Genomic DNA, 12,769 nt, shown 5'->3' on the forward strand with positions numbered 1-12,769 from the left:
TCTATTTTCTGGGGGTTGTTTGTAACAGTCTATCAGGGAACCTATGTTAATTAATACACAGAAGCAGTATCAGGCACATTGCTCTTTAGTACTGTTGAATTTGGCAAGCATTTTGTAGCAGAAAACTGGAAAAACCATCCCTTGAGAACTGTAGCATTCATTTCCTAATGTTTCACCTTGCTTTCCAGAATGAAACATCACTAAATATTCCAGATGAAGTGACAAACCAAGCCACTGGGAAAGACAACTGTCTTATCACCCTTGCCAATTGGTGCTTTTGTTGTTCCATTGGTTACACAGTTCCTTTAACCAGTGTCTTGTCAAGTAAAACAATGTCAATTAATAAAATGCTCTTCATGACATGCAAATACTGGCATCTCCAGGCCACTCTGATTCTTCTCTTGATCATAAAATTCGGAGTCAAATATTTTGTGCCAGAAATCAAGCCTGCAAAGAAAGTTTTGAAATGATAAATTACACCTATTAAATAACCCCACTTCTTTGAAGCAGAGAAGATGCTTGTTGAAAGTAGGGTACTCCTTGCTCTGATAAAACCATATATATGTATGTGTACTGTGTACTGCTCGAATGTGTTAATCTTGGTTAGCCATCTGTCTTTTCACTTCTAGCCTGGTGTTTCCAGGAGCTACTCCTGGTGGAATTTCATCATTCTCTTATTCCTCATTTTCTTTCTCCTTTCCAATTGCAGCACCACAGGCCAGAATGTTAAATGCGGTGGCTGCTCTGTCCACACTCCAGAAATACCGTATTCACTCGAATCTAAGCCACACCTGAAAAATGAGATTCGAAATCAAGGGGGGAAAAAAAAAATTTCCCGAATCTTAAGTCGCACCTGAAATTTGACACTCGAAATTCAAGGGGAGAGAAAAGTTTTAGGCTGCACCTCCAAATCGAAACAAACTTGGTCCATTGTTATATGAGACACGATTTAGGTCGAATGAATGACAATACAGCTACAGTAGTTTGGTTCCAGTCGTAAGCTTAGCAGTTAAGCTTTACCAGGTAGCCATTGCTATGCGTCAGGCGCTCCATCCATATTTATATGGGTACCCTTCCTTTTTCACGTGCTTCGTCTAGTTTGAATTGATTGCTTATTTTTCTTTAATCTGATAAGTGCCATTCTCTTTGTTACAGGTGTTTACGTCACTCTAACCTGAAAATGCATTTCTGTACAGTGTCATGCATTGTGTGTCGCATTCTGATAATGAGTGTTTACGGCCTGTCGCCGCTCGCGGCATGGGTTGCTTTTGTGCACGCTACCGCCGCTTAAAAAAAAGAGCGGAATCGTCTCATTAGCGAAACAATGGCAAGAGACTGCTATTTGTTGTTACTTACACTGCTGCTTTCTTTGATAATGATCAACAAGAACCAAATAATAGACTGCGTATGATAGATGTTCTGAACGAGAGTTTAGCGAAAATTTTTCTCCGTTTGAAAATCTTTGCAGACGCCTCTTTAGTACATTACATTCTGCACAGAAATTAGAGTCAAATTAGATTTAAAAACCTAGTCAATTGCTGTGCTTCATTTCTGACTGAATCACTATTAAGCATAAGAATAATACGAATTATTATTATTTAGCGTATGGCTAATACAGACATATCATGAAATTACGTATACATATGTACATACTGACACACAAGAAACTTAAGTTTGTCTTTACAACTGAATATCCAGTCCTTCAATCCAGCGCACTGCATCTGGAGTTGCTAGCAGGAAGTCCTCTTTGGCGCCATGATAGGCTCGAATCCTGCATTCACTGACAATGTGATGAACAGTCTGGTATGGAGCCCCGCAGTCACAAGCTGGATCAGGCTGCTTCTTCCACTTAAAGAGAGCATCCCTGCATCGCCCATGGCTGGTACGGATTCTGTTGAGAGTAGACCATGTCTTGCGTGGTAAGTCGAATCCACTTGGAAGTTTAGCACCTGAGAAGATGTTATGCAGGTGCACATCTGTCACTGCTTCCCACCGACCTTTCCATTCTTCAAGAGGTTTGAAATTCTTAGCAACCATGTCAGCGGCATCGCACAGAGTTGGATGAATTGATTTCAGTCTCTTGCGATTTAAAAGTGGCAGGTCGCTATGCACGGGTAGGTTAGAATTCCTGGAGATCTTGTGGAATTCTCTCATAAGGGCAGTACATCTGCGTAGATCAGGAGGCATTATACCGGTTAACAGTGGAAGCCAATAAACTGGAGTAGATCTGATTGTGCCAGATATTATGCGCATTGTCGTATTCAGCTGGGTATCAACAAGCCTTGTATGATGACTATTCATCCAAACAGGTGCACAATACTCAGCACTTGAGTATACCAAGCCCAGAGCTGAAGTTCGCAGGGTGGTTGCTGAAGATCCCCAGGTAGTTCCACATAGCTTATGGAGGATGTTGTTTTGAGTCCTCAGCTTTTGAGCTAAGTTAAGAAGGTGTTGTTTGAAGCATAGTGTATGATCCAGGATGACACCAAGATATTTTGGGTTCCAGTTGTGACGAAGAATTCTGCCTCTGAAACTTACCTCCAGTTTTACGTTCGCCAACTGGTTATTTAGATGGAAGCAACACACTTCTGTTTTACTCACACTGGGTTGGAGTCTCCAGATTTTGAAGTAATTGTCTAATGCAGACAGGTCATTGGCTAAAATCTCTTCTGTTGTCTTCATTTCCTGGTGTTTGACGGCTAGAGCCAGGTCATTGGCGTAGCAGTATTTTCTGGACGAAGTGTCAGGTAGATCAGATAGATATAGGTTGAACAGTAAGGGTGAGAGAACTGATCCTTGAGGCAATCCGTTGTTCAGCTTCCACTCCTTACTTATGTTGCTTCCAGGTAATCACTGGAAGCAACATAAGTAAGGAGAGGAAGCTGAACAATGGATTGAACAAGAAACATTGGACCAACTATCAGACTACTCCAACTGAATATCGAAAGCATTAGCAGGGCAAAGTGTGACTACCTGTCAAAATTTTTGCTGGACAACAAATCGATGTCGTCGCCATTCAAGAAACTCATGTTTCCAGCGAAGAAATATTCCGAAGCCGAGGTCGAATTCCTGGATATTCTGCACTTGGAGTAACTTACCATGAGGTGTATGGTATTGCTACGTATGTCCATAACAACATAAATGAAGCTTCGCTGATTTCTGTAAGCGTGGAGGCAGATATACATACAGTTGTCATACAATTGCACGGCATTACTATTACAAATGTTTACAAACCACCCAAAACAACATGGCCCGATTTTGTCCTACACACAGCAGAACATCCTGCAATTTACATAGGAGACTTCAATAGTCACCATGAACTTTGGAAGTACTCTCAAAATGATGAAAATGGGAGCATGCTTGCAGAATGGATCGAAGAGAATAATCTTCATCTAGTGTTTGATGCCAAAGATCAAGGCACTTTCAGGCCAGCTGCTTGGGACAAGGATTCAAATCCTGACTTATGCTTTGTTAGCTGCAACGAAACTGGCTTTCCCATCAACACCACAAGGAAAGTGATAGATGCCTTTCCTCACAGCCAACACAGACCTGTAATACGAATATAAACATGAGATGATATGTATATTCTTCCGCGTTTGCTGTTGTCTCACTCTAGTTTCGTAGTTTATTAGGCAGACACGAAAGAATACATGGCAAAATGTTTATATTCGTATTATTCTTATGGTGAAGAGAATACTGCATGTGATTCACGATTCATAAAGTTCCTATTAGCAACCATCTCTTCTCACAGGTAGAAAAAATTCAGAACGTAGAGTTGGCCATATTGAAAAACATACCAAACAGTCTTGCCAGTCGGATTTTCGTAGTACATTGAAATGCTGTTACATTCGAAGATGAACAATACGGAATTTGTATTTACTTCGTTGGATAATGTATGAAAAAGCAGCGGTCGAAACTCGGGGCGGAGCAAAAAAGCTCGTCTTCCACTTTTTTTAATTTATTTACTGTTGCAGAGGCTTCAGCGCCAGTATTTATCTTTGTGCGTGCAAAGCATGCCTGTGTAGCGCTACATATATTTGATGGAAGAAGTTAGTTGTGGCGGCACCTACCAACATTTTTTCATAACTTCCACTTACTTTGAACACGATTCTACGCCGCAGGTGATTTTTGGATTGCAAAAACCGGAAAAAAGTGCGGCTTAGATTCGAATAAATATGGTATATAAAATCAGACCCTCACAGTTGCTCTCCAATTCAAAGCAACTGATGACTGAATTTTACCCATAACACAACTTCAGAGCATCGGCTGATGAACACACAACACTCCAATGATCAAAGAAATACTACACTTCACAACACAAACATTGGAAGCTCACCAGCATATGCTACTGTTTACTGCCAAGGTGGCAACAGGACGGGCTATACCTGCTGGCCTGTTACTCGCCAAGGAGAGGAAAGGTTCATCATCAGTATTAGTTGGACAACAGTATCATATCCCCAGCATTGAACTAGAGTGTCAAAAGTTATTTCAGTCGCACAGCAGAGCCTTTTTAGGGTCTGTAAAGGATGATCTGGGTTTGCGTAAGGTGGGTGTCTACTGCATTCATTGCAGTTGTGTCACATCATACATCAATCCCACCATCAAGTCTGAATGACAGATATCTATCCATCGTAAGCATGATCCCGATGTAAGCAAGCACATGCACGGCAATTTGTCAGCAGTCATAGCAAGTTGATGGATATTACTAAGCTACTGGAAGTAGACCCTATTTATATACTGGATTTTTTTGTTATGCTATCACTAATGAAACTAAGACATTGTAAAGTATTCACAAACAGCAATGGTTTTGCTGATCAGTATGCTAAATGCTTACACCATGTATAATCACTTTCTCTGAACAATTCTGTGCAAGACATTATGGCTAGCTCTGATCAGTGCTTGTTGGACGTGGTTTGTAAATACTCCCTCAATTTCTCCTTTGTACATGAAATGCTGAAACTCTTACATTTTCACCTTCTTTTTAATAAATTTGAGAAACATGGTATAATATCATAAAAATATCACCAAATCTACACAGATGTAGTAGCATAGTGGATACAGTAACTGATTTGTATACGCAAGGTTGTGAGTTCGATTTCACTTTTTTCTTTCTTTTCTTTCTATTTTATGTTTATCAAAATGACATTCACTGTTGTACACTTGACAGCAGATGAAGTGTGTGGAGGAAAATCAACCTTTGTTATGTGACTATGTACTCTTCACCGTTACTCAGTTTGTTGGTGGTGATATTTCTGTACAGGAGCATTCAGTTGTATACACCATTCTGGAAAAAGATCAGGAGGGTGCTAAGAACCTCTTCCGTTGTGAGTACTGAAGAAACTCCTTCCCAACAGGAAAAGGAAGAAGGTAGATTGTACTGAACTGTTTTTTGTATCACAAATGACTGGGCATTATCATGAAGACATGAATGGTGAAGTGTTCCAAAAATGGTTCAAAGATATTCTACCCAAATTAGAGCCCAACAGTTTTATAACTATGGACAATGCTTCATGTCATAGTGTTAAGGTTGAGTGTAGGCCACAAAAATCTTGGAGGAAGGAAGACAATGTAAACTGGCTGATGAGAAAGGGAGCACACATCAATCCTATTGTGATTAAGCTTGAATTACTGGAACAGGTTGAAGCTGATGTTTTAGATTAGTGCATCATTGTTGAAACAGCGCAGTCTACAGATCACACTGTCATTAGGTTACCGCTGCAATTTGAATCCCCACAGAATTTATTTGGAGCCAAGTTAAGGATATGTCACAAGAAGTAATATGACATTTAAGCTACCAAACACGTTTAAATTAGTGCTCGAAGCTCTGTTGCACGTCAGTACCAAACACTGGTGGGATCCAGAACAACAAGTAATAAAAAGTGCTTGGATGGTTTCAGAGATTGTGGCGTTGATTAGCTACTTATCATTCTTGAGGGTGCCAGTTCCACTGATAATCTCTGCAATACACTCATAAAATCACACCCTGCTCTCACAGATAAATTATACAGTGTTCACACAAGTATTTTTATGCTCTTTTTCTAAGCTAAAATGTGGTTTCTGCCTGGTCCCTTAACAAGAGTATTACCAGAGTATTATTGTATATTGATGTATCCCTTCTATAAATTAAATAGCATTTTAAGTTTTATCATTTGTGTACTGTTTGCAGATTTTATTAATTATCTGCAGGTGTAATGTTTGGTCTAATCTGCTTCTGAATGTTTTATTTTGATACTTTTGATGCAAATGATTTCAGTGTTCCAGTATTTTCAAATACCTATCTATGAGACATGTTTAAATAAATCAACTGGAAACAGTTTAAACAAAACATTGTTAACATTCACTTTTGGAATGTTGAACTGAAACAAATAAGCTTTCACACGACTACCTACAGCTGTTCACAACACTGTGGGCTTTATGGACCAGCTTTCCTGTTTACGTGCACTGGTAATACATTGTTGCATTGGGTTATCTCCACTGAGTAGTGCAGGTGAGCTAGACTGCTGCATAAAATGTAAGGTAATTTTTTGTACCCAACTATACACAGCTGAACTCCCACCGGAAATAAAATCCAATGAGATTATAGCAAATAAAAAAGACTATGCAGTGTAATGTCTACATCAGGTTTGTTACGATGAACAGAGTATCGAACAGTTAACATATGTCTACAACAACCAAAAAACTTGCAACTGCAGGACACTGCCTTGGGACCGATAAACAGGTGGAATAAAACAAGAGAGATTCAAGAGTGTCCTTTCTGTTATTGCACAACGTTATTAAGGAAGCTGTTGAGATTGTTGCCATGCACAGTGATCTCTTAGTTCATTTTTTCCTTAAAAATGATGGATTGTTCACTAGTTCAAATGTCAATGGGTGTCGAGGATGTTACCCAGCTGCATTCCTGTAACTTATTTGAACATTCTGATTTTAACCAACCATAAATTCCCATTTCAGATTTTTTGGATTAAATTTTTATATATGTTTTGTGCATATTAAATTGATTTTCAATTGTGAATCTCATGCTCATGAATCTTTTGCTTATGTCACTGAAGACTCAGTTCCATGAAGTCCTTGCATTTGGCACCATGTGGTGGCAAAATTAATTAGTGGGTACTGTAGATGTAGTAAACACAACCCTCTTCCTGCCAGCCTGATTCTTTGGATAAATGGACATGCTTTAGCTGTACTACACTGACTCCAAGGACACACATCAAACCCATAAAAATACTATGAAGAAAATAACCAAAGGAATTGAATTCAATACAGCTTTCTACTACTTTTTGCTACTGTAGTGGGCTTTCTGGGTAGATGTTGAATAAACAAGAAGTTTGACTTAATTTGTTAAGATAAATTACACCAGGCTCCAGGCTGAAATGGAACAGCTAATATACAACTTTTCTATAATATGATTGTAAATGAAATATGGCAACTATCAAAGTTATAATCAAATGATATGCTTACCTCAACATATCCACTTAGTGGAAAGTCCTTACGGAATGGATGCCCTTCAAATCCATAATCAGTGAGGATGCGGCGCAAGTCAGGGTGATTTGCAAAGAACACACCAAACATGTCCCAGATCTCCCTCTCATACCAGTTGGCAGCTTTGAACACCTCACACACTGAATCAATAGGCGTAAGTTCATCTGTATAGGTCTTCACCCTTATACGTGAATTGAATCGAAGTGAGAGTAAATTGTAGACCACCTGTCAAATGTATCAATTACGTAAGGAACATATTCAATCAGACACACTTACTTATTACTTCGGACACACAATATACAGGGTTATTACAAATGATTGAAGCGATTTCACAGCTCTACAATAACTTTATTATTTGAGATATTTTCACAATGCTTTGCACACACATACAAAAACACAAAAAGTTTTTTTAGGCATTCACAAATGTTCGATATGTGCCCCTTTAGTGATTCGGCAGACATCAAGCCGATAATCAAGTTCCTCCCACACTCAGTGCAGCATGTCCCCATCAATGAGTTCGAAAGCATTGTTGATGCGAGCTCGCAGTTCTGGCACGTTTCTTGGTAGAGGAGGTTTAAACACTGAATCTTTCACATCACTATGCGTCAAACTTGCCCGCACGCGTTCAACCGTTTCTTCGCTCCCTGCAGGCCGACCCGTTGATTTCCCCTTACAGAGGCATCCAGAAGCTTTAAACTGCGCATACCATTGCCGAATGGAGTTAGCAGTTGGTGGATCTTTGTTGAACTTCGTCCTGAAGTGTCGTTGCACTGTTATGACTGACTGATGTGAGTGCATTTCAAGCACGACATACGCTTTCTCGGCTCCTGTCGCCATTTTGTCTCACTGCGCTCTCGAGCGCTCTGGCGGCAGAAACCTGAAGTGCGGCTTCAGCCAAACAAAACTTTATGAGTTTTTCTACGTATCTGTAGTGTGTCGTGACCATATGTCAATGAATGGAGCTACAGTGAATTTATGAAATCGCTTCAATCATTTGTAATAGCCCTGTATAATTTCTCAACTATCTGTCAACAATTTTTGCAGGTATATCAGTCAATTTTGTCATAACCTATTTTAAATTCTGTTAATGACACATAACTATACTTAATGTAATTGGAGGGATAAAAAATCTACCCACCAAGCAGTGGCAGAACACACACATAAAATAAGGTTATAATTTGGCAAGCTTTCGGAGCCAGTGGCTCCTTCAGGCACAAGGGTTGAAGGGGAAGGAAGACGGGTGAAGGAAAAGGACTGGAGAGGTCTAGGAAAATGGATAGATTTCAGAAAAGTCACCCAGAACTGCAGGTCAGTGGAGACTTACTAGACACGATGCGAAGGAAATACAGACGGTTGTGGACTGCACCTTAGAGTTTAAAGGTCGAAGACAGGGTAATATGCAAGACAGAGATTACCACTAAAACATCGTGTAAGAGTTAATAAGAGTGAGAAGCTCAGTGCATTGTACATAACAGAGGTGGGAGGGGATGGCAAAAAATAGGCAGTTAAGAAAATGAAAGATGTAGAAAACTAAAATGGAGTGAAGAAAGGAGTAATTATTGTGAAGAAATGCTGAGACAGAAGAAATTAATGTAAATTAAGGCCATGTGGGTGATGAGAACCAAGGGTATGTTTTAATGCTAGTTCCCACCAGCGGAGTTCTGAGAAACTGGTGTCTGAGGGAAGAACCCAAATGGCACGTGGTGAAACAGGCACCAATGATGATGATGGAGGTTTGAAGTGAGGGGTGCTCAAAATCATTGTCATCAGCACTGTGACAAAAAAATCAGCATGCTAACCTGCGTCCCCACACGCAGAGCAGTTTATAATGTATTAAAGCCTGCCTCCCATCCCCATCAATTTAGGGATGATGCCTGACAGTTCACAAAAATTCACCACTCTTAACACTGGAATCAGTATCTGTGAGGATGGTGGGCAGATCTCCACTGAGACTGAGGGCTGCCCTAATATCCGAATATAGGGCACAAGTTGCCAAAATATGCTGAACTGAAAGTGGCATGGCACAAACTGCACAGAGTGATGGATCCTCCTGTCAGAGGAGGAAGCCACGTGTTAAAGATCTATGTCCGCTGCGCAGTCTAATAAGCAGAACCTCCTTCCAGCAGTGAGGCTGACATGATGTCCATAATGCCTTTGTGGTCGATTTGAGCGACCGTAGTTTGTTTTCTGTCACCTGCAATCATTCAATCTTCCAGTGACGCATGATGTGTTTGTCAGAAAATGTGATGGTGGCCTGCAAGGTAATGGGACATTGACAGACAGCACCATCCCCACATGCTTCCTTGGTAGCTTTGTCAGCCATGTCGCTTCCCTGTATCCCGATGTGGCCAGGCACCCAGCAAAAGATTGCTTCCTTGCCACAGTGTTGCAGCTGCTGTAATGAGTCACGGATTAGCTGAATCAGCTGGTCTACTGCATACAGTTGGTGAAGTGCTTGCAGTGCACTAAGCAAGTCAGAACAGACAAGAAACCTTGTACAGTGATATCAGTAATTTGTAAATTGTTCCGGAAAATCCTGTCAGAGGAAACATGCCAGAACAACTGACATTCTCTTACTGGGTTCTATCTGTATTAACAACGATAAAACTGTGGTACATACTGAAATGGACAAAAACGAAGTTGTAAAAAAAATAATGTGGAGTACAAGTTATCTTGTCCTGTGTCAACCTTAAAATCTCTTTGAACCTCTGAAGACGCAAAGGTGGCAGTGCATTCGGTCCCTGGCTGTGTATTTTGATGCACGATAGATCCAGATCCTTGAGACAGTCTGTAGCACATATCCGAATGGCGCAGATTCCTGGACAGCTGTTCAAAGTTGGGTTGGCCCACTGAACTTCTGAAAGGCTCCAGTCGATATCCGAAGGCCCTTATGGTGGACAGCATCTAACATCTTGAGGCAGGAATTATGGGCATATCCGTAGACCATGCTGCCATAACCTAAATGTGATCAAACAAATGCTCTATAAAACTGCAGGAGGCATGACCTGTCAGCTCCCCCACGTTTTTCCGCTAAAATATTTCAAAATATTCAATGACTGGAAGCCCTTTGTTCATAAGTCTTTCAGGTGTGGGAGCCAAGTTAATTTTGAGTCAAGTAATAAACCCAAAAAGCGCACAGTTTCTTGGACACTTAAAATATTGTCCCCCATTGTGAGCACTGGTTGGTTGAAATTTCAATGAGCATGATTAAAATTGACACATGTAGTCTTCTTGGATGCGAACTGAAAACCAGTTGCCTGGCCCAGGTTTCCAACTTCCTAGTGGTCGGCTGTAGCTGCTTCATCATCATTATAAGGCCAGAGGAAGGGTAGAGGATTGTAAAGTCATGCACAACCACGAGCATTTGACAGAGCTCCCGACTAGAGAGGAAATGCCATTGATAGTGATGGCAAACAATGTGACATTGAGGACACTGCCTTCGGGGACCCCATTCTCCAGTCAGACAAGGCGTCGCCAATGGGATATCAAAAACGACGTCAAGGGTGGAACGGTAGCACCTGAAACTACACTGGGAGCGGCTCAGGTGACCTCGGGATTCGAGCAGCCTGACAAGGCAGCAGCTGACCATGTGTTCAAGAGTCTTACCCATACAATTGGTAAGGGCTACACTCCGGTAACTGTTAGGAGTGCTACGGTCCTTGCCTGGTTTCCAGAATGGAATTAATATTGTCTCCTTCCAAGTAATGAGGTACTGTCCATCAAACCATGTCTGATTGAAACAAGATAGGAGCTGTCCTTTCACATGAGCACACAGATGACGAAGCATGGCATAATGGATCTCATCAGGTCCTGGAGCAGTGTGTCTGGCTGCTGACAAAGCTGATCCCTGTTCCCTTATGGATAACAGAAGGTTGTAGACTTTCTCATTAGGCATGAAGGTTTTCTGTAGTTGGACGGTGTTTGAAGTGTAGAGCTGTTCCTTTGGCCCTGATTGCCGAGTGATAGTCGTCATTCCACCAAGGTACAGGCCGTTGTCTGAGGTGGTTACTAGACTAGGGATGGGCTCTGCGGCAGCCCGTTGTAACTCCCAAATGATATGGGCCATTGTCTCCTGTGTGCAATCTTTTTGTTAAAACATAGCCTGTTGACTGTACTGCAACCAATTTGCCCTTTGCATCACCCATCTGCATGGTCTCTTGTCAGCCACTGCCCTGGTCAGTAGATGGAGCCACACTGGGAAGTAGTCACCATAATGTAAATCTGTAGCCACTTCCACACTGAAACGAGTCTGCAATAGCTGGGGAACAAAAAGGTCAATGACTGAAAAAGACCCTTTAGCTGTGGAATAGTGTGTCAACTGACATGTTCAGAAGGCAGATATTCTCAGAATGGATGAATCGCTTGATCATCCGACCCCTGGAGAAAGGGTCAGCCGAGCCCCACAGCACATTGTGTGCACTGAAGTCCCCTACCAGGAGGAAAGAGGTGTGGGAATGCCCGGAAGAGTTCTGCCAGTTTGTCTACATCCAAAGCATCATTAGGAGGAAGTTACGAAGAACACACTGTAATATTAAAGAGTGTGAGAACTTTCACAGCAATTGTTTGCATGGTTGTGGTTAGAGAGACAGGAGAGAGGTGGCAGCTGTCATCAATGAAAACAGCCACTCCACCTTTAGCCCTGTTTCCAGGGATATCATCCTTCCATACATGGGTGGTAAACCCACAATGCAGGTGTGTCAGTAACTTTAAGATGCGTTTCTTGTAAGCAGATGCAGAACAGTTTCTCCTGGACCAGGAGCTGTAATCCTTCCAAATGTGAGTATATCCATTTAAATTCCACTGCAACACAGGAGTCCCTGTGGAAGTCATTGTTTAGCGAATGTGGTTGTCCTCTTTCTCCCATGGAGGCAGTGATTTACCGGGGAGGTCAGGGAGGAATGTTAGCAAGCTCTCCGGTTCTGCTTGGAAGCCCATATCCTCAAGAGCAGAGCACAGTCACCATCAGAGAGGGAGAGAGCTCACCGATCCGAAGGTTTAACTACTGCTTTCTTGGACCTGGGGCTACTTTTCAAAGCGAGTTTTTCTTTACTGATGGGACGAAGTGGTTGCCCGGGTTGCAGGGACAGCTTAGTTGGGTAGCTGTATGTGGTTATCTGGTAAGTCCATCGCTGACAGCTCCCAAATGACTTCAGTTTCAACTGGAGAATTTCCCCCACAGGTTCACCGACAAGTGCATGTGCTCGTACTTGAATCTGTGGTCTGAGTTTCTGTGACAGCATCACATGCAGCGATTAGCATCTTAAGGGCTGATGCAAAAGAAATAGCAAAA

At 41.6% G+C, this 12,769-nt stretch overlaps 1 protein-coding gene across 1 annotated transcript in view; it reads right to left on the reverse strand.

The window, feature by feature from the left end:
- The window catches only part of LOC124612466 (NADH dehydrogenase [ubiquinone] iron-sulfur protein 3, mitochondrial-like), a 68,912-nt gene that overhangs the window by 9,866 nt on the left and 46,277 nt on the right, over nt 1–12,769 (reverse strand). Inside the window, exon 4 of the mRNA XM_047140694.1 lies at nt 7,459–7,704. Coding sequence (XP_046996650.1) covers nt 7,459–7,704 — 246 coding nt within the window. The remainder of the gene's footprint in view (nt 1–7,458; nt 7,705–12,769) is intronic.

The sequence above is a fragment of the Schistocerca americana genome, chromosome 4, assembly GCF_021461395.2.
Source record: "Schistocerca americana isolate TAMUIC-IGC-003095 chromosome 4, iqSchAmer2.1, whole genome shotgun sequence".
Classification (NCBI taxonomy): domain Eukaryota; kingdom Metazoa; phylum Arthropoda; class Insecta; order Orthoptera; family Acrididae; genus Schistocerca; species Schistocerca americana.